The sequence below is a fragment of the Cladophialophora bantiana genome (assembly GCF_000835475.1).
Source record: "Cladophialophora bantiana CBS 173.52 unplaced genomic scaffold supercont1.3, whole genome shotgun sequence".
NCBI lineage: Eukaryota > Fungi > Ascomycota > Eurotiomycetes > Chaetothyriales > Herpotrichiellaceae > Cladophialophora > Cladophialophora bantiana.
In genome coordinates this window covers 1,113,945-1,134,863 of record NW_015971577.1, presented here as the reverse complement: position 1 = coordinate 1,134,863, position 20,919 = coordinate 1,113,945, and the positions used below count along the sequence as shown (strand labels likewise).

Here is a 20,919-nt window from a genome sequence, read left to right as displayed (position 1 = left end):
AAGGCCTGGCACCTGGTGCGATCGCTGGTGGAATGGGGGCCGCAGATCGCAGGAGCCCATCGTCCCCTGCGCTGCCCCTCAATTCCCTCTCCTGATCACTTGCTCTTCCTTGGTCCGCAGAGACCCCAGACCATTCTACCCTTTCAGGGATGGAGGCGCAAAAGATGGCAGCTTCTCGACCCAGTCTCGCACTTTCATAACACGAAAGGACGCGGTGTCCTCGAGCAGCGGCCCAGAGACCGTCACTCGAGAAGATGGCGTCCGACTTGCAACGACCGGCGGTCGATGCAGCAGGAACTCTTGACGAGCAACAGAACGGACTCACCACGCAAACCAAAGTTGGAGGTCAGCCGTTCCGCTCTCTAGGTTTATGAAGTATGAAACGGGCTCGAGTTGACAGATCTCCAGACGATGGCCGCGTCAACATCACCATCCATGAAATCAACGAACTCCTCGCCAACGAGATCGAGCAACTCCAGCTCTCGCGAGTCCAAGAAGGCCTCGCTGCACCTCCACAGACCGCACATGCCCTCTTAGAGTCGAGTCGAAGACCTTCCAAAATCCCTCCGTCTCTCAATGTCGTCGTCCAGGTCGTCGGGTCGCGAGGCGACGTCCAACCCTTCGTCGCGCTGGGGCTGGTGCTCAAGAATCAGTACGGCCACCGTGTCCGTCTCGCGACACACGGGACGTTCAAGAAGTTCGTTGAGGAAAACGGGCTCGAGTTCTTCGACATCGGCGGGGACCCGGCGGAACTCATGGCCTTCATGGTCAAGAACCCCGGCCTGATCCCGGGGATGAAATCCATCAAGGAGGGCGACGTGGGGAAGAGACGCAGAGGCATGGCTGAGATTCTGGAAGGATGTTGGAGGTCGTGCGCCGATTTCGACGAGGTGAAAGACGAGGGAAATGCAGCGGGAGCAGCGGCGCCGAAAAAGAAACCCTTCGTCGCGCACGCCATCATTGCCAACCCGCCTAGTTTTGCACATATACATTGCGCCGAGAAGTTGGGCATCCCGTTACATTTGATGTTCACGTAAGTGGATGTCCACGGCTCTTTGTCTTGAGGGATTGATGCTGAGCCGAGTTGATCTCAGGATGCCCTGGTCGCCGACTCGCGAGTTTCCGCAACCCATCGCGAACATCAAGTCGTCAAAGGCGAGCGGCAGCATGACCAATGAAATGAGCTATACGCTGGTCGACATGATGACCTGGGAAGGTCTGGGCGATATCACAAACAAATTCAGAAAGGAGACGCTGGGTCTGCACATCCTCTCCCAGGCGGCGGCAACGGATATGCTTCACCGTCTACGAATCCCTTATACCTATTGCTGGTGAGTCTGTCAACCTTGAGCCACCAGGAACCAATGGGACTCTCAATTGATAAGGCGATGATTAGGTCTCCGGCACTTATTCCAAAGCCCAAGGACTGGGGCCCTCACATTACCGTTGCAGGCTTCTACTTTCTCTCGCTGGCGTCAAACTACCGTCCAGATCCCACTCTTGCCGCGTTCCTTGCAGCAGGTCCACCGCCTGTTTACATCGGCTTCGGCTCCATCGTCGTAGACGATCCCAACGCAATGACGAAACTCATCTTCGATGCGGTCAAAAAGACCGGACAACGCGCCTTGGTGTCCAAGGGATGGGGTGGTCTCGGAGGAGACGATCTGGGAAAACCTGACAACGTGTATATGCTGGGCAATGTACCACATGATTGGCTGTTCCAACACGTTTCCTGTGTGGTGCATCACGGCGGCGCTGGTACAACTGCTGCCGGAATCGCCTTGGGTCGCCCAACGGTCATCGTCCCCTTCTTTGGCGACCAGCCATTCTGGGGAGCCATGGTTGCCAGAGCCGGGGCGGGGCCAACGCCGATTCCGTCCAAAGAACTGACGGCAGATCGACTTGCGAATGCCATCCTCGAGGCGCTGAAACCCGAAACTCTAGAGCGGGCACGCGAACTGGGCGAGCGCATCAAGGAAGAAAATGGCACCGAAGTCGGCGCAGCAAGTTTCCATGCCCAAATGGGTGTCGACCGCCTTCGGTGTCTGGTGGCCCCGTCACGGCCGGCCGTTTGGTCCGTCAAGACCACCGGGTCCAACACGGAAGATATCAGATTAAGCGCTTTTGCGGCCACGGTGCTAGGCAATGAAGGTTTACTGGACGTGAACCAGCTCACAATCTATCGCCCTTGCGAACACCCCGTCGAATTCGGCACCATCAGTTCCCATGTTGTCGGACCCAATCCGGTGCTGAGTACCATGGGCTCCATCACGTCTTCAATTGTGCATATTCCCATCAACATTGCGAAGGCTTGGGCAGGCGTGGTCTACGAACCCTACAAGGGCGCCAGATCCGACGGCTGGAAAGGGTTTGGAAAAGGCCTAGGACGGGGCCTTGGGCACTTGATTTTCCGTCAGCGGGGACTGGTGATTGGTCACGCTGCTTACGGAGTCCGGGCCCTGTACGACCTGATCAAGAAGAAATTAGACGGAGATCCAACCCTGAGTTACATCCTCGCCACGAGGTATATCGAGGGGTTTGAGGAGGTAAACAAGGCGACGGTGGAGGAGAAGCTCGAGGTGGTTAGGAGGTGGAAGGAAATGAAGCCCGAGCTGAAGATGATCGACTCGAGAACCAGTATTGGCAGCGGTCACTCGGACAAGGCGGAGAGCGAGTCCATCTTGTCCAGGCTAACGAGCCATGGAAGTACAAAGAGTGGGAAGAGCGGGAAAAGTGCAAAGAGTGGGAAAAACGACAAGAGTTTCGTGACTGAGACGATCAGCGAGGCAAGCAGCATTCTGGATTCGAATGTGCCTGCTACGACCAAGGGCGGCGTGAATGAGGCACGGGCAAGTGCTTAACGGAACGGGCTCTGTGATGGTTTTTGGAAAGGATGTGCGAAGAAGAGGAGACTCTGGCATTTGGCTTTGGACAAGCTGCTGCAATACAGCCGAATGAATTATGATATCTATGCCACCGAGCCCCATTCCCGGGTCCAGTCTCTCCGCTCGGAGGAGGGAGCGAAAATTGCGAGAATGTTTGCTGATTTTCCATCTTGACCACGACTGTCCAGACTCGGACGAACCGAGCAAGCATATCAGCGTTTCATCGAGCTCATGGACAGGTAGAACAAGAATGCCTTTCTTTGCCGTGCTTCGGCCCCTTCGCAAAAGCAAGCTCCACGACGGGATGGTTCCAAGCATGAACATCACCACACTCTTCGGGTTCCTCCTTCACAAAGCACGTGAGTGAGTGAGCGTCCGTTTTTACCGTCTGGACAAAAGCCGATCCACCATCAGCCGCAGATTGAGTCATGGCAGCGGCTTGCGAAGGTGTCTGTCGGTTCCTTACAGCACCTTGCCCGCCGGAATCGGATCCATCGCGGAGAAGAGCTTCATTCCAGGCGGAACAATGTGCGAGCAGGGCGATCCAGGGGTGCAGGAGGAAGGATCGGTCGAATGCAACGCCCTGTTGTGAAATTGGCTGATTGCGACCTTCTGCTCCTGTTTGATTGCTGTCATGCCGCGGCAACGATCAAGGATGGCCTCACTGGAATCGTCGCTGTGAAATACTGGGCGAACCGGTAGCCTAGATAGTGCGCTTGGCCCGCCACGAGCTGGGTGTGACGCTCCGCGACGTCCAATGCGGATGAGAATGGTTACAACAACGACTTTGACAACAACGACTTCGACAACGACTTCGAGAGACACACAACACAACCCTTCAAAGACATGATGCTCAGCGGTCAGCCACCTACGCTTGAGACACTGCTCTCTGTGCCAAATGTCCGTGATCTACCCACCAAGATTTTCATCAAGCTGCTTACTCGACTATATCCAGATCTGGGAGAAAGCAATATATGATCCCTAGCATGGAAAACGATCACGACTTTTAACGCGATCCAGCTCTTCCTCATTGCTGACGTCTGGATGTCCATGATCCATGGTGTTCACATTCAGCTGAGTATCTTACGTATTGAAGATGGCAGGGAGGTCCCCTACGTGTTACGCGGACACCGCTAAATTCGTCACACTCTCGGACCCAGGAAGGCTTACAAGCCCTGACAGAAGATTTTCGTATGCAACTCCGAACCTTTGCCAAAGCCGCAGCCATCTAGAATCCAATCCTTCTCTTCTCCCCAAGTCCATCTTGAGGAACAGTTGGCACTTTTCCCTTCTGGAACAAACCGCAATGGGTATTTTGTCCACTGCAGCAACCATCCTCTCTAGTTTTCTGCCTGGCCAGGCACGCGCAAACTGGACCGCTTGTAACTTGAAAGCGTCGCTCTACAAAGGAGATGACAAAAGAGCAACGAAAACGGTTCGCATTGCGGGAGAGAGAAATTATGCTCGACATTCTTTTCAGGGCCTCGGTGGTCGCGTGTACTTGATTCGTGTATTCATATGTCTTGATATACACATGTGCTCGCCATCAGGGCGACTCCATTCCATCATGAGGCGGAGAACTACTCACCGAGTCTAGTACGATCTGCTGGGGGGATGTAAGCAGAACGAGCGAAACACACAATCCTCTTCGTCGACGAGCAGACGCCATAGATTCCCAATGCAGTCGTAGTAGTACCTCAGAACAATAAAAAAAGGTCCGCCTGATTAGTGTTTTATTGTCTCGCTGCCCATCGAACCCACCGTCTCACCACCTCATCCACGCCCCTCAGGCCTTCGCGCGTCGCCTCGATCTCGAACCACTCTTTGTGTTCGCGCCCGCACTGCTCACATTCGCTCTTGACGGCCTTTTTCTCCGAGAGCTCGAGGTGGATCAGTCTTTCGACTTTGTGCACGTGCGAGACCTTGTTGCTGTTTCGGCTTGGAGGATGCGTGCTCGCTGAGCCGCGAGCGGGAGGAGTAGAAGTGGGAGTGTTGACGGCGGCGCGGTTGCTGTGCGGATAGTATCGTATCAGCGTGATGTTTTGCCCGCATTGCTTGGTCCATTGAGTCATGCGCCGGTGCACGTTGGCTGCGCGGCCAATCTTGAGCGTGATGGTGCGTTTCGGCTGCACTTGGTTCGGCGGCCGGCGGACGGACGCGTACCGGGCAAGAGCATGATTTGTTCTCTGCAATCGGCGGCTGTACAGTACGTCGTCCTCATTGTCGTCATCGTCATCGTCCAGAAGAGAGGAAGCCGTCTCGTCGTCAGGTTTCGATATTTCAGATTCGGGAGTGAGCCAGAAAATGTAAATGTATCCAGCCTCATCCGCAGCGGAGATGGGGCGGGTTAGCTCTGCGAGCAGTTGCGACGTGGTCTGAGGCGAGAGGTTGGATGGGATTAGCGAGAGGAGTGTCTGTGTCTGAGAAGGTGCTGGACTTGGTTTCGGTCGGACGGGCGTGGTAGATGACTGCCGCATTTCGGGTCTCACAGAGGATGAAGGCCTTATCTCGGTGTGATGTTGTCGGCGTCTGTCCCTGTCCTCCCTCCAGACTCTTGCTGGAGGTAAATCATCGTCACCATCCGCTTGAATGCAGCAGGCCCAAGAGAGTTTCACGTTCGATTTTGGTGGTGGGGGAGGGGGTCGTTTTGGCCGTCGGTGATGCACCACTTCCTCTGGCACCGTCATGAGCGGACTCTCCAGCTGGTTCCAGCCCGATGGCAACGTGTCCCGTCGTTTCACACTCTGCGGATCATGTCGCCGATGATGCCGCTTCGGCACGTCTTCGTCCAACTCGAGGATCCCCACTTGCTCAATCAATGTGTCAATACTCGATCTCTCTTTCAACGGGTGTAGACTCGTCCGGCCGGCCTGAGCGGCCAATTGCTCGGCCTGGTCCTTGTGTTGCCAGCAATAGAAAGCCGCGGCACTCTGCTCATCCAACACGGCAAGGACCCCGTTGCCTCGACTCGGTGAGGGGGTAGGAGAGTTCTTCGGAGATGCAGCAAGAGGTCGGCGACATGGTCTTCCCGTACTGGTGATGCCTCTGCAGGTAGTGGCGGGGTTTCTCGAGTCTGAACGAGGAAGCAGAGATTCTGGCGTCTTCCCGCTGAAGGACATGGCTTTGGCCTGCTCAATTAGTACGAAGTGCAGCAACGAGAGAGCGACGGAAAAGACACAGAGCAGAAAGAGGGACGCGTGCGAAGCACTCAAAGGTCGTCGGTCTGCTCTTCAGATGAGCGGCAAGTCACCTTCATCACTGGCATTAAGTGACAATCTCGAGATCCAGACTGTATGGCCACGCCTGTCAGGCAAAATGTCCACAGTTCAGATGAAGCTGAAAGTCGAGGACTGAAGTGAGTGGATTGGATGCTGTTCCAGGCATCAAGTGGCTGGCGAGGTGTTTCGGTGGCTGGGGAATTGTGGGAATCTGAATGGGCGGTGCAAGGTCAGCAAGATCCAGCCTCGTCACTGGATGTCACACACAGACTCAGCCTCATCAGGGCTTGTGCTCGAATGCCCCCGGTTGGTGTTACACACACAAGCTTAGCGTCGTACTGCGTATATTGTACTCCATGGTTGGCTGAGGTCTCTAATCATACAAGGGTGATCCGCATACACACAATAATTCTGTGCAAACTATACAATGACAACCTGTAAACTCCGGGGGGTATCTTTACAACTCATAAATCGCGAGGGAGCTGGTTACGATGACAACTTTAGTCCGCTGAGAAAATCCAGAGCATCGTCCTGTGCACTCTCTAATTCGGCAATGCGATTTTTGAGAGCCGCGGACTCCATCTTCATCATGCCAACCACATCCCATGCATCTGAGGATCTCAACCCGTGACACCTCGGACAGTTGTCTCTCACCATGCTTGCAGACTTCAGCACCGGACTTGCGATGGATGTGTTCTGAGAAGGCGCTGCCGATAATGCCTCGGAGAAGATGCTGACCACCGAGCTCACTTCAGACCCTGCCTCTGATTCTCCGGATGTTGACACGTCGGATGAGCGATAGCGGCGATACTTTGGACGAGGTTTGGAATCAATGTCCTGGGGGACCATACGGATACTCTGCTGTTGGGATTCCAGAGACAGTTGTGCCGATAACTGTGCCCTGAGATCCGCGATCAATTTCTCCTGCTCTGCAGCTCGTTCTGCCATCTCTTGTAATTGCAATTTTAAATGCTCATTCCTCGTCTGGGCAGCCTCGAGTTCGTCTGCCTGGACATTCTTGATTGAGGTGGCTGATCTCAGAGACTGTCGCTGCTCTTTGTAGGCCTGTTGGAAGCGGCGTATGGCGCCTTCGGCATTGAGCTGGAGGTTTTTGAAGGCGGCGGGCGAGAATTCGTCGGGGTGTCCGTGTGGGAAGAGAGCATCATCAATGTCCAGCTGCGCCAATTCATCCAAATCCTCCGGAGCATTCTGTGTCATTGTACTCCTCCTGAAGATGTTGAACTTCGACATGGTTGAGACCGCGGGGCCCGGTAAACTGGGCTTTCTGGGGGGTCGTCGGGTCAGATTATTGTCTATAGAGTCTGAACTCATGGAGAAAGCCTCTGCGGTGGTAGCAGTCTCATAGACAGGATCCAACTTTTCCTTGCGAGCGGAAGGCACCAGAGTTATATTGACAGGATCTGAAGACCCCTCAAACCAGCTCGCCAATGCACCCGATTTTCTCTTTGCGGGTGACTCTGCTGGAACAGGGTCCTCCGCAACCTCTGCGGCCGAGAGTCTCTCCGGGGACAAAGAGCGGGTACTTTGAGGCCGCAGAAAGGAAAATGCAGAGGATCTAGTAGGGGAGGAAGACTGCGTGCGGGTGAACAGCGGAGGGAGGTCGACGGTGGTTCTAGATCGTTGGTGACCTCTAGTCGGTGGCGGAGGGGGAGGAAGGGATAAGGGAGGGTCGTGGTCGTTGAAATCAAAGGGCAATCTGCGTGGATTTGGTGGTGCAAGGGCACCGAAGCCTTGATTAAACGTGTCTTGCGACATGGGGCGGCGGTGATGCAATAGGAGTCACTGTGGTGTGAGAAGCTGGATGGCTGGCTGCTAGAGGGGACAAGGGTCCGGCCCGCACGGGGAAATCGTGGCAGCAGATCAATTGGAAAACGGAGACAGCGCAGAGGCGCAGCAACCAATATTGCGACGCTCAAGTCAGAAGAACAACTCTTCAGACCGGTTTTGCATCAGCAAAACTTGTCGCTACCGTCCTCGACGCCGTCGACTTCTTCTCAACTGAGGCCAGAGTCTGATCAAGAGCCCGAGTGCCCCGCCTTCGGCTGGCTGCACCACACGAACCACCTGAGAACTGGGCGCACAATGGGTAGAGGACAACAACGCAGGAAAAGAATAGAGAGAGAGCGAGAGATGCAGAAGAAAGTCGTTGGGCGAGCAAACGAACAGATGTTGGGTCTGGCCTGCCTTTCTATTTTCTCACGGCCATGGTGAAAACAACGAGGTTGGAATGGGTGTGAGTGGGTGTGAGTGGGATAACTTGTGGAGGGTCACTCGCCTATCTCAAGCCACACGAGGCTGGACGAACTCTCGCCTCACTAGCCTCCTCACCCGTGTTTCATTATCGATACGAGGCAAGACTCGGAGGCTTTCTAGCCTCTTGGCATACGGCAGTCTAGAGTGGCTGGCTGTACAAACGCGGGGCCTTGGACATCAAACAACCAAAGGCGTAAAGGGTGGATGGACTTCGATGCCGATGGTGACATTCCGGTACGTGCAGCCATGTGTGGCGTACCTGGAGGAGAAGACTTTGTCGCCTGCCAAAGCACTCTCTAAGAATCGCCAGGCTGAAGCATCGCCATTGACCTCTTCGTCTTGATGGTTGCCAACCCTGTTGACTTCATACAAAACATTGGCCCCGGAAGCACAGAACTCATCCACAAGCTCTTCGGCCCCTGCAATGGGTACAAACTCGTCGTTGATCGTCTTGTATCCGTAAATGGGCATGTTCCAGGCCCCGCGGGTTTCCAAAACCCACTCTTTCGCGAAGATCTTCTTGACCACCGGATTCAGTAGAAACTGTCGGCCAGTGACGAAGTAGTCTTCAAGGACAGTTTGGCCTGCATATCCGAGCAGGGCTGAGGCGGCGGACATGTTTCGAGCAGCCAGGAAGCCTGTTGAGTTGAAAGGTCCCGATGTCTTGAGGCCGCTGAGCAGATGGCTGTAGCCGTCCGGATATTGCTGTAGAGTACCGATGATGCTGCCCGGAACCACTCCCACTCCCGGAGTGCCGTCGAGGTACTCAAGAATGTATGTCACGTTGCGGCCGAAACCGCCGATAGCTATGCCAGCGAATTGAAGTTCAGGCGCATACGTGTTCTGTAACTCGGCGGTGAACATGCTAGCTAAGGACCCGCCAGAGTATCCCCACAGGACATATCGAGCTGCAGAATTGTTGATGTAGCTCAGAGATGCACGAACATTGTCAAGGGTCACGTGGCCATACAGTATACCGGCGCTGAAGGCGGCATGGGGACCCTCGTGGTCGGGGACTGTCACGTAGAAACCATTATCGAGCGCTCGTTGAATATCGGTGAATATAATTCCTTGAGCAAGTCATTAATGACACTTCACAGAAAATGAGGAGGCAAACTCACCCAGATCGGAGGCTTCGGCGTACAGCAAAACGCTAATGCTAGCATCGACGTCGGCAGTGTTATAGGGGACCTGGTATGACAGCAATCCCGGGTGAGTAGTGTTCGGCGTCTTGGGCACGAAGAGCGTATTCAAGGCCCACAGAGGCTGGCCGAGGCTGTTGGTAGTGCGGAAGACGAATTGGTATGCTGCGGAGCTGGCATTGAAAGTTGAGGATAATGTTGTATTCCTCATACGAAGAATGTCTCCAGGCCGAGCGTTTTCATAGCCTTCCGGTGGTGTCCTGTAGAAAGGATCCTGACTAGGAAGCAGTGGAGCTGACTGGCGGCCCTGGAGCGCCTCCATATGTGTTGCTGAACTCGCGACGGCCACGGCATGTATAGCCGTAATCACCAGTGTAAAGAGAGAGCCCTTCATGTTTTCGTCCGAAAGTGTCCAGTGTAGAGGTTGTCGACCGACAGCTTTTCCCGGTTACGAGCAACAGTAGAATATATGGCGAAAAGAGCATTTCGAACCTCTCTTTGTAAATATACGTCCTGCTGGAGCGGGCTGAAGGACGCCCCGACACCGACGGTCTTCATTTTCCAATTGATGGCTCCAGAAGTCGGTCCAGGGAGATCACCCACCGCCATGTCCAATAAAGATCATATATATACGAAGATCGGTTAGATTGGGAACGGAGGCCGCGTGGTTTATGAGCAAGACAGCTATCTAAGGCTGGGCTGCCTACCAAATCCGAGTCGAAATTTAGGAGCCCTGAATTTCTGTCCTTGGCCATGCCGAGTTCCATGGCTATACTAGTATAAAAGGAGCCGAAAGTTGGGTTAGTTCAATTTCTACGCGTACTTGTAGGTACTGGATGTCCTTGTGGCGTGACCCATAAGCACGTGGGCGGGATGAACTGCCTCCCTTGCTTAACATGCCAACAGTCGTTTAGATTGTTCTATTATTGTAGTTTGACCTTGTTGCTCGCCTTCATAACGTTGCTACCTTGCCAAGTTAATCAAGGTTAGGCTCTCCAGGGCAAAGATGGAGCAAATATAGCTAGAGAGCTCTCCAGTTGACCACATTGATATATGCTACCTCTCTTTGATTTCTTTCTTGTAGTCTTCAGTTTCTAAGAAGAGATTCTTTGGCCGCGAATCACAGTTTGGGCCTGATGGTAGAGCTGAGCCCATCCACCCCGTGGAGACTCTTTATATCTTGCATTGGTCGTCCTTCAAATCCAACTTGTTTGGCCGCCTCTTCTCGCAAGACACCTTTCAAGAGTTTGCCGCCTGCATTCCTTGGTAGAGCGTCGATGAATCTCACACCCCCACTCAAAGCCTTGTACTTGGCCAGGTGTTGGCCGCACCATTCTCTCACATCTGCTTCAGTTGCACTCTTGCCCTGTCCTAACACCACATAGGCGCGAGGGTGTTCGCCGTCCTTCCCACTGTCAACGAGACTGCCGGAGGTTGGAGAAGAGGTAGTGGCATCATGGTACACCTTGACACCAATGACCGCCGCGTCCACAATGGCCGGATGCTGCAGAAGGACCTTTTCCAACTCAGCAGGGGAAACCTGGAATCCCCTCACCTTAATAAGTTCTTTCTTTCGATCGAGGATGTACCACTTCGCTGTGGCTGCAGTCTCGTTTATAGTTTCGTCAACACTTCGACCATCTGCCTGACTTGTGGTGTTGTCATCTGCCATCCTTCCACAAGAAATAATGTCGCCTGTCCTGAAATATCCCTCTTCGTCAAATGCCTCTCTGTTGGCAGCCGGATTTTTATAGTAGCCTCTTATGATGGTAGGACCTCTGACTAAAAGTTCCCCCTTTGCCCCGACAGCCGTGATGTCCTTGCCTTGTTCATCCACGATTCTGCACGAGCGATCCCAAATTAGTCGCAAAGCCTTGACTTATCCTCTGGATTATTCCGTCCGCATGCCGGCTCAAAGTGACAATTCTCTCAGCCATCCATCCTGTCTCAGCTTGCCCCAGAGAAGGACGGAAGAAGCTCAAAGAGTGTCTTGAAGCAAGACTAGGGGGAAATGAGGGGTGGCACTCACTTGGCGTCTAAATTCGGAATGAATCGTCCAATGCTACCGGTCGAGTCATTTTCCGGATACCAAAACCTGGAAGCAACACAGGTTGTCTCCGTCATCCCCCAGACTTGATTGAAGACACCATCTGGGGCCAGATGCTTTTCGAATTCGCGCTGATGCACCTTGCCCAATGGCGCAGATCCAGACCTGCACCATTTAACCGAAGTGAGGTCATACCGGTTTAGCAGTGGACTTGCCAAAGCCATGACCACAACTGGTGGACTAATGGAGAGGTCGGTTATTTTATATGTCTGAATTGACTTCAAGAACTCCTCCATCTCGAATCGTCGCATCACGTAGGTCTGATGGCCCGCTTTGAAAGGGGTGGTGTGACCAACGGGTACGATGGCTGCGTGGAACATGGGCATGTACAAAAGACGTCGGACCTGAATCAGAGGTTAGCAAGAGATTCCTGAAGGTCGAATGTCTTGCTGTAATCCTTGTGATTCAATCTCACGGAAGAAACCCGCTCTAAATCACCCAGCTTGACAGGATCTATGAGGGACAGCAGCAAGGTCCTACCTCCCAAGGTGCCGTATCGGGTGCAATTGCCAGAGTATGTTGGGCTATCAGGTTATGATGGGATATCACCGCTGCCTTTGGAAGCCCTGTGGTTCCTGAACTGAACAAAAATGCGGCCGGTGTTGCGCTGCAGATCTCTTCATTGTCGAATCGATCCCAGTCTCGCTCTCCATGATGTAGAAGTTCGGACCAGGACTGAAATCCCGTTGGCGCCTCTTGGCCTTTGACATTGAATATGCGGATATTGGAGTCAGAGATACCACAGTCTCCCGACACAGCCTTGATTGTATCTAACAATTCAGGCTCAGTGATGACGAACTTTGCACCCGCGGTCTTAAGATGGTGTTTCAGCTCAAAGGCCGTATAGGAGGGGTTCGTTCCCACAAAAATGGCCCCAGCGGCGAGTATCCCTAGGAAAAGGACCGAATAATAAATCTAAGGAATTCAATAGTCAACATGGAAACGGTTTCGGGTCTCGAGGCCAGAGAACGGAGATCAAGGATCCGGCTGAGGGAAGAGAAGACCAAGAGAGGCCCTACATCGTTGAAAGAGTGGACGCAGACACATTCACCCTTCTTTAGTCCTGCTGCCCGGAATCCAGCAGCAAGCTTGCAAACCATGGAACGTCCCTGGTTGAGGCACAGTGTCCGTGATGGGTTTGAAGTGTCGATATAGATCTGTCAGAGCATTAGGTTCAGATGTCAGCCTCCCTCTCCTTTTCCAAAAACCAGCATCTGCGTTTCTTCGGTAATGCTTGATTGCTTACGGGCTTGTTTGGATCGTAGTCTGGCTGGTCGAAAATCCACGACAGAAGATCTTGAGTCGGGACCGCCAACTTCCTCTGAGCAGGGAGCGGCATCTTGTCAGAAGGCGATTGACGGATTGTGACACTTTCCGTTGTGAAGGCGATATCAGATCAACTGGTACAGGGCCGTTCCCTCTGTCACTAGAAAGGGTGTGCCGTGTTCTGAACGTCGCTGTTTCGGAAAACAAATCCTTTCCTAGAGTTTAGGCTAGACAGCTCTGGCCCCTACCACTATCAAGTGCCGACCTCAGATGCTTTCGGGTGGCCTCAAGTCTTGCGGACTGCCATTCCTATTGTGGGTGCCGTTGAGTGCGGTTGACTCAGCAAAAGGCTGGATATCCTAGTATAACCGTCTGCAGAAACTCCGAGGCTGGAGGAGAACAATGAAGCATCGGCTTCGGATCCTATAGGGAATAACGTTGATTCTGTGCAGGATTTGAGGGAGGGTTTTTTGTTGACCAGCCTGTGGTGTAGATATGTAGTCCACGGCAGTACTAGCATAGCCGCAACTCCGAATCCGTTTTTATGCCACATATTGTGAGCGCCGATTGGCCCAGACATGGTATCCACTGTCTCCATTATCTAGATCCACCGGTGTGCTGAAACTGGCTACCCCCCCACAGAAGATATACAAGTAAGCTGGGGGAGCATTCTCTGGGGCCCCAAATTTCAATAGCAGTCGTTACTCGCCCCTGTTCCACAAGTCTAGAGATTCTCTATCGACCCAAATCACCATTAACCATCATCCTCCCCCAGCGCGAGAAAGCAAGACCATGAACAAGGACGTGGAGAAGACCACGGGACTTGATCAGTGGCAAGAAACGACCCAATATTGTGAAGATGAGACCAGTAAGCCTCGCGGCGCAGATGAGGCCGAATTTGCAGACGTCGTTAATGAGAAACCACATATTGTGAAAGGGGATGATTCGGACGGTCATGTGAATTGGAGCAAGCGGCAGATCCTGGCCACGCTTTCTCTTTCTGGCCTCTATGTGGGTACGTGATTTGTCTTCCTGCTTTCGCGAAGAGGAGGAAGGGCAGCTTCCAACCTCTTCAAAAGGCTGACATATATGGTGATAACAGGTTCACAGTTGCCTCTCTTGCTCGGCGCTGGAAGTCTTCCGTTCATTATCAAAGACATTGGAGGGTCGACTGTCGATTCTTGGTTTCCCGTGGCGTACTCGCTGACTCTGGCTTCCGTATCGCCCTTCAGCGGATATCTGCAAGACGTTTTCGGGCGTCGGAACATCTCTCTCGTAGGGGGTTCCATTCTGTGCGTCGGAATCATTGTGGTTGCAACATCCCACACTATGGCTCAGGCTATCGTGGGGATGGCTCTGTCAGGTCTGGGAGCTGCGATTGGGGAATTGACAGCCCTGGCTGGAACATCTGAACTGGTGCCGGTGAAGAAAAGAGGCCTCTATCTCGGCGCTGTCACTGGTTGTGTCTTGCCCTTCTCTCCTTACGCTATTTACACTACTCTGTTGGGCACCCATTCAACTTGGAGATGGGGATTCTGGATTCCGCTGTAAGTCCTTCCGCCCCTCAGATTGATGGGATCGCTGACATATGATTGCACAGCATTTGGAATGGATTGGCGGTGATTGGGATTGCCCTGACTTATTGGCCTCACTCGCAGCTTCGCGCCGAACGAAAGACGTTTTGGGAAATCCTGCCTCAAATCGACTTCGTCGGCGGACTGCTTTCCACTGGAGGATTAACTCTTTTGTATGTAACCCCTTACCCTAAACACAAACGCTGGATTTGACGATTTAAAAGTTTGGTAGGGGTAACAGCTGGCGGCAACCTCGCTCCTTGGGCCAGCGCCAGAGTCTTGTGCCCCCTCATTTTCGGTATCGGTCTTGTTGCCATATTCGCAGTATGGGAATGGAAGTTTGCCAGCTTCCCTATGCTCCCTCACGAGCTTTTCGCTGGCCAACGTGTTGTAGCCATGAGTTTCCTCGTGGCATTCATCTCGGGTATCTACTTCTATGCTCTTCTCAACTTCGGTCCGATTATATACCTGGATCTCTACAATCCTGATCCGGTTAAAGCAGGAATCAAAGGAGTGATTATCAGCCTGGGTGTGACAGCTGGTGCGGTCCTGCCTAACATGCTTCTATCCTACTACAAGACTCGAAATCGCGAGATCCTTGCAGTCTGTGCTGTCCTCACCACAGCATTCGGCACCGCGCTTGTGACGGCGACGCCAGATAACCCGATTCGAACCGTCGCGTTTTGTACGATCAGTGGATTTGGTGTTGGGGCGATCGTGGCCTGTGCACTGACAACTGCTGTAACCGCGGCACCCGACAATGTTATTGCTACTTGTGTTGCACTCTCTCTTTCCATCCGCACCGTTGGCGGCTCAGTCGGCACGGCAGTCAATTCAAACATCTTTGACTCCAAGTTGAAGAAGTACCTCTCAACCTATATTGCGAAGTACGCCATGGCGGCTGGTCTCCCAGCATCCTCGGCGACCGCGTTTGTGCAGCTCTACCTCACAGCTCCTGGAGAACTGACCGACGCAGCCGTCCCGGGACTTACAGCAGCTGTCATGGAAGGAGCAGCGATTGGGGCTCGTTGGGCATATGCAGAGAGTCTAAAGTATGTCTGGTATACCATGTTGCCGTTTGGTATTCTGAGCTGTGCTGCGTGCTTGGGACTTGGTAATGTTGGCAAATTCATGACGAACCGTATTGCGGCAAACATTCGTCACTAAGCCTCAGGATCCGGAACGTTCAACACGAACAATCAGGGCTCATCAGGGATATGTGGATACTGTCTGAGAAATTGCCTGCGTGCAAGGATGCTGTTCGAAGTTGATCAAAATTTGGAAGCGCCTCTGTCCCCATATAATTCTGGGGATGCCAGGTGCCCTTCGTACTTTATTACGCTGCAATCACAAAAGGTGTGGAAAGTTCTTCTGGAGCACGGATTTCAAGCTCCAAAGTTCCATTTCGCTCCCATATCAGGCAAGCCAGTTCACACCAGTGCCGTCCCAGGGTATCATGCCGTCCACATTTTCGTCAAACCCATCGATGCCGAGACTGCCAAAGTTCCATTGCCCCAAGGCATCACTGTTCCCAGGACTGAATACTGAATACCACAGGCTCTCGTCTGTGCCGACACCAAACATCTGAGCACTGGTTGGACTGATTAGGTCTTGCCAGCTGCCATCCCCATCGTTGGCACATCCATTCATGTTAGTGCCACGCAGGTCTGCCGATAGAGTGGGATCTATCTGTAAGCCCTGGTTTTGCTGTGCAAGTGTATTGATGGTAACAGGGGTTGGCTTATTCCTCCCCGCTGTTGTTTTGCAAGACTGTATTGATTCTTTTTGAACGACCAATTCGAATGCTCGGTGTCTCGCCTCATTGTCTGCACCAAGTCGCAAGCCATCGGGCTGCGACACGACAATCTTTATCCTCGCATGGTTGAGCATGGCCTCGACCAACAGCGCCACCCAATCCGCGGCCACATATACCCTCTGAAGAGTCTTGAGAGACACTAATAGGCTGTTGACATTATCTCTAGCCCTATCCATCTCGCCGTTACGACTGGAACTTCCTTGGCCAGGACAAGGTGCCTGACTTATCGACTTGACGAGAAGAGCATTCGTGATAATGCTTGGTACCAACATCGTGATAGCAGTCACAGGAAGGTAGCGCACGAGACCTCTGTCGTTTAAGAATGCGGAGATCCTGGCGATGTTGCAGGCAGAATCTGAGATTTGGTCTTGAGAGTGGCGAGACCTGCTCAGGGAACGGTGTAGTGCTGAGACGGCGGTATAGTAGCACATGTGCAAGATGGCGCGTTGGATCACCACGCTCGGCGGCCTGGGGTTGTCTGCATCACATGTGTGGCCATCTGTTGTACGATGGATGTCTTCTAGGCCGGTATCGGTCCGTTGCGGCCGCCGCGATTCTGGGTGTCGTCGCCATAAGTAAGCTGAACGAGGTAGAGAATTGTACCACTCTCTCAAGGTGGACTCGAGAGGTGAGACGACAGACTCTGTTGGCATCGTAATAGTCTGCTCCGAGCCCGGGCTGTGGACAGGGAAGAGCAATGCTGAAAAACCCGACCTTGAGGCTCCGTTTGGAGACCCTGAGGGTCGTCTCAAGGGGGAGTACTGGGCAGACAGTATGGTTCCTATCACAATGCAAAGCTTAAGAAACGAGATAAAGATCTCAGCCAACTCAATCTGCGCAGTCCGGTCGTGGAAAGACAGATGGACGAGGCGAGGCGAGCGTGCATCCAAGTCTAGAGAAACAGAGGGGCTGTCGATCTCAATGTCCTCCAGCGTCGGCAAAGGTACATCAAAATCCTCCATTCGAATCCGCAATGGACGGCTCATGTAAAGTGAGATTACTCGGTCTCGCATGAAACAGCACCACCATAGACGTTTTCGAAGACTTTTCTTCTTCTGTGGGAGTGGCAAAAACTCAGGGTCCTGGTTCAGTCCCGCTGTTTGGGCAAGGGAGATTGCGATGTTGACCCAATGCCAGGTTTGTTTGTGAGCATCTTGTGTTTGCCTGTCAGACCAAAAACTCATGAGCAACACAGATTGAATGATAGTAATACTGTCGCATTCAAAGTCGACATCGTATAGAAGCTATATGCATGAGCTGTGAGCTAGACATCGAGTACGAAAGGGTCAATGGGGATATACTTTGCTTTTTTCGAAAAAAGCCTTTCGGGCAGTCTTCAAGTTGTCGTATCCCGCCTCCCTGACCAAGCTTTCGTCGACAAACGGGACCGCGGCAAACATGACGCTGTGAAACAGCAACAGGCTGAGTTGAGGCCCAGAATGGTGGCTCTGGCTTCCATCTACCGCAACGAGGAGCTCTGAAGGATCGAGCAAAGGCAAATAAGGATGAATATATTCAAAGTAACATCGAATAGTCTCATTTCGAAGTGGTTTATGAGGTATATTCAGGGTACCTTTGCTTCGGAGATATGATATATCTGCGTCCGTGAAGTGCTTGGGAAAGGACTGAAAATATGCTGGCAGTTCTCTTGAAGGGATGTCTTCTGGAGGTTGATTCAATGGAGTGGGTAATATCTGAAGCCTATCCAGATTCGGTGGTACGTCCCCTAACGAAGTCATTGAATTCAAGACGGCCATGGCATCGGTAGATATGTTAGTGGGGAGTAGCATGCCATTTCGGACGTTACCACCATGGACGATACAGAACGAGAGATTCTCCTGTTCCGGACTGTAGTTGAAGGACCCCTTAATCGCATGGTCATGGAAAGGTCTGCCTAGTCCCATATACCATTCTTTGTGCTTCCTGGAAGGATGCTTAGCATGGTATGTGCCTTCAATTAGTTACTCACCTTCCACGACGGCACTGAGCCATGAGACAAGGTGTCTCGTCAAGTTCACAATTGCGGCATGGAGAGCCACGAGTGGTGACATCGCATCGGACCTTGCGCGCACGACAATTCTCACAAGCTTTTCCTGCTCGACGTTGGCGAACAGGCTTGAGGTGCCCCGCGACGTTTAACGCTCTCTGCGCAGGTGGAGTCATCGGAGAGAACAAAAGCAGATATCTTGTTTTCCTTTTTTTTCTTAGATCTCTATAGGTTTCAGGGACGCTGCAACGTACAAAGAAGGAATTTGGGAACCAAGGGGCGAAGAGACAAAGTTGAGGATGGTGGACAGGCGTTCTCCGTATGCGGTTCCACTTCACTACAAGGTGTTGGCAATGCAGGAACCTCACAAGTATGAACTTAATTCGTCCCAGTTGGTTCCGCCTCCGCATTCTCCATCTTTTGAGTTTTTGTATAGCCGATAACCGAAAGGGCGGCCCTGAGGTACGAAACCATCCTCGAACGGATATAGTCCGCACCAAATAGCTGTCCAGCCAAGCCAGCCTTGCCAAATTGAGAATCGCGATGAAGGTTGTATTGAACAAGGGCTATGGGCCTCCTAGACTATATATCTCGTGCTGGGAGGCAAGTCGGGTCTCGACAGTGGTGGCATCAATCTCGCACACGCCATGGCAGACTTTTCGCATTATGGAGGCGTATCGCCGGATTGGGAACGAGTTATAGCTTCGATACCTCCAGAGCAGCTTGCGGGTGCAATACCTGTTGCGGTGACTCTCGATGAGCCGTTCCTGCTCAAGTTACAGGAAAAGACAAATCGTGAAAGGGCCACTCGTGCGCGAAGTGCTTTGAACGATCTGGGTAAGTTGCTGCGCCCTTTGTCGGATCACGCTTCCAAATTGACTTCATTGCCATTATCAAGAGACGGTTGCAGTGAATGATTACACCTGCTCCACAATTGACAATGGAAGTGTGCCAATCCGGGTCTATCGACCTGCCTTGAATCAGAAGAACAGGGAATTGCCTGTTTATATCTGGTTCCACGGAGGTGGCTTTCTCTTTGGCTCACTCGACGGAGAGGACGCCCACTGTACTCAGATTGTACTTGACCACGCTGTTATTGTTGTCAACATCTGTTACAGACATACTCCACGGTGGAAATGGCCCATTCAGCATCACGATGCAATGAGGGCCGTCGACTGGATCTTTGAAAACATGCCAATGCTTGGTGGAGAAGCGACCAAGGTTATTGTTGCGGGCCGATCCGCTGGTGCTCTTGTGGCCGCTAGCACGGTGCTTGGTGACTTGACGGCTGTAAGTCCTGTTGCATTGCACCAACGGTGAGAATTTACGCCTAACACGACCGAGTAGCACGGAAGGTCCAGATTCTGTGGACAAATCCTTGACATCCCCTGGCTGTGCCACTCAGCTGCTTTCCCCTACGAACTGATTGTCAAAGGGAAAGACTCGTATTCTGAAAACCTCACCGCGCCAATCCTGCCAAAGGGCCTTCTTCACCTGTTTGAGACGCTGATAGCTCCGGACCCGTTGGATTCGACATTCAGTGTCCTTCTCGCTGGTGAGAAAGAAGTCAGAGGCTTGGCACCCACCCATTTTCATGTCGCAGGGCGAGACATCCTGAGGGATCAAGGCATTCTTTTTCAGCAAAAATTACAGCAGTGCGGGTAGGGGAGGCCCAGGAACTTTGAAAGATCTGCACTAACTGCTTGACTTCAGGGTTTCAACAACAATCAATATATACCCTGGAGTGCCGCACGGGTTCATGTACTTCACTGATCTGGAAGCAAGCCAGCAGTGGGCCAGAGACCATGGCGAGGCTGTACATCGGCTGCTCAATAAGCAAAACGGGCGGCCATAGAGCGCAGCATTGGGAGTGAGGACCTGTCGCTCTTCTCAGTGCCTGATTCACACACAAAGCCAAAGCCGGTCGCTCTCTTGTAGTATTTGAAATGTCAAATTCCGAGGGATGATGCCTTCGATTCACACTCCCATTCTAGTCGGAACATGTGATATGAGGATAATAGTTGATGTATACCCGGTATAAGGTGTTCTGTGGCTTGGAACAAGCTGCGATCAGGATACATTTGGCGAGCCATCTGTTGAACCAATTTGAGAGCGAGTCAGAAATAGCTTGACTGGGAAATTCGGGCGAGCCAACATGAAAAATAATGAACGCAGTGCTAAGACCAATCTGTACTAACCTATTTGGGCTAATTTCTAGCGGCCAATGAAAAAAGACCACACCATGTCCGGTACCTAGTTCTGCGTTAAACACGAAGCTAGCTTGCAATGGCACGGGCAAAAGGCAAAATACATTTGAAAAAAAAAAAAAAGAAAAAAGGACTGTTTGGAGAAGCTGGGAATCGAACTGCAATTCCATAATTAGTCATTGAACCACCTCTTGGGAAGTCTCGGAGGAATCTTACCCCAGAACCTTTTCCATGCTCAGAAAGCATGCTAAGGAAACGTCATACCACTAGACCACTTCGTGTTTGTTAGAATAAGACCTGGATGCCTGGACAGTTGTGTAACTCACCATCCCCTGAACTCGTAATTGTTGACAAAATTTTTGGGAAAAAATTATTGAAGTTGCAGATTTAGCCCGCTCCGCTCCAGGCACCATTGGTGAAAATCCGTAAGGCAGAGTACAAAG

At 52.3% G+C, this 20,919-nt stretch overlaps 8 protein-coding genes across 8 annotated transcripts; 3 read left to right on the top strand and 5 right to left on the bottom strand.

The window, feature by feature from the left end:
- Positions 1 to 254: 254 nt before the first annotated feature.
- Z519_02322 (uncharacterized protein) lies at positions 255 to 2,861 on the top strand (the record flags this gene model as incomplete). The annotated part of the gene is made up of 4 exons (XM_016760079.1): positions 255 to 345; positions 409 to 1,033; positions 1,095 to 1,331; positions 1,397 to 2,861. 4 exons carry the CDS (start codon positions 255 to 257, stop codon positions 2,859 to 2,861), a joined length of 2,418 nt encoding a protein of 805 aa, XP_016623600.1.
- A 1,757-nt stretch (positions 2,862 to 4,618) lies between these two features.
- Z519_02321 (uncharacterized protein) lies at positions 4,619 to 6,004 on the bottom strand (the record flags this gene model as incomplete). The annotated part of the gene is made up of 1 exon (XM_016760078.1): positions 4,619 to 6,004. One exon carries the CDS (start codon positions 6,002 to 6,004, stop codon positions 4,619 to 4,621), a length of 1,386 nt encoding a protein of 461 aa, XP_016623599.1.
- A 585-nt stretch (positions 6,005 to 6,589) lies between these two features.
- Positions 6,590 to 7,879, bottom strand: Z519_02320 (uncharacterized protein; the record flags this gene model as incomplete). The annotated part of the gene is made up of 1 exon (XM_016760077.1): positions 6,590 to 7,879. One exon carries the CDS (start codon positions 7,877 to 7,879, stop codon positions 6,590 to 6,592), a length of 1,290 nt encoding a protein of 429 aa, XP_016623598.1.
- Positions 7,880 to 8,554: 675 nt separating this feature from the next.
- Z519_02319 (uncharacterized protein) lies at positions 8,555 to 9,913 on the bottom strand (the record flags this gene model as incomplete). Its single annotated transcript, XM_016760076.1, has 2 exons — positions 8,555 to 9,447; positions 9,499 to 9,913. The coding sequence occupies 2 exons, from the start codon at positions 9,911 to 9,913 to the stop codon at positions 8,555 to 8,557; spliced, it is 1,308 nt and encodes a 435-aa protein (XP_016623597.1).
- Positions 9,914 to 10,639: 726 nt separating this feature from the next.
- Z519_02318 (uncharacterized protein) lies at positions 10,640 to 12,965 on the bottom strand (the record flags this gene model as incomplete). Its single annotated transcript, XM_016760075.1, has 5 exons — positions 10,640 to 11,360; positions 11,549 to 11,970; positions 12,107 to 12,541; positions 12,646 to 12,783; positions 12,873 to 12,965. The coding sequence occupies 5 exons, from the start codon at positions 12,963 to 12,965 to the stop codon at positions 10,640 to 10,642; spliced, it is 1,809 nt and encodes a 602-aa protein (XP_016623596.1).
- A 719-nt stretch (positions 12,966 to 13,684) lies between these two features.
- On the top strand, positions 13,685 to 15,633 carry Z519_02317 (uncharacterized protein; the record flags this gene model as incomplete). Its single annotated transcript, XM_016760074.1, has 4 exons — positions 13,685 to 13,907; positions 13,995 to 14,439; positions 14,493 to 14,639; positions 14,691 to 15,633. 4 exons carry the CDS (start codon positions 13,685 to 13,687, stop codon positions 15,631 to 15,633), a joined length of 1,758 nt encoding a protein of 585 aa, XP_016623595.1.
- Positions 15,634 to 15,882: 249 nt separating this feature from the next.
- Positions 15,883 to 18,333, bottom strand: Z519_02316 (uncharacterized protein; the record flags this gene model as incomplete). The annotated part of the gene is made up of 3 exons (XM_016760073.1): positions 15,883 to 17,526; positions 17,584 to 18,205; positions 18,248 to 18,333. The coding sequence occupies 3 exons, from the start codon at positions 18,331 to 18,333 to the stop codon at positions 15,883 to 15,885; spliced, it is 2,352 nt and encodes a 783-aa protein (XP_016623594.1).
- A 583-nt stretch (positions 18,334 to 18,916) lies between these two features.
- Positions 18,917 to 20,124, top strand: Z519_02315 (uncharacterized protein; the record flags this gene model as incomplete). The annotated part of the gene is made up of 4 exons (XM_016760072.1): positions 18,917 to 19,106; positions 19,168 to 19,568; positions 19,617 to 19,930; positions 19,983 to 20,124. 4 exons carry the CDS (start codon positions 18,917 to 18,919, stop codon positions 20,122 to 20,124), a joined length of 1,047 nt encoding a protein of 348 aa, XP_016623593.1.
- Positions 20,125 to 20,919: the final 795 nt, after the last annotated feature.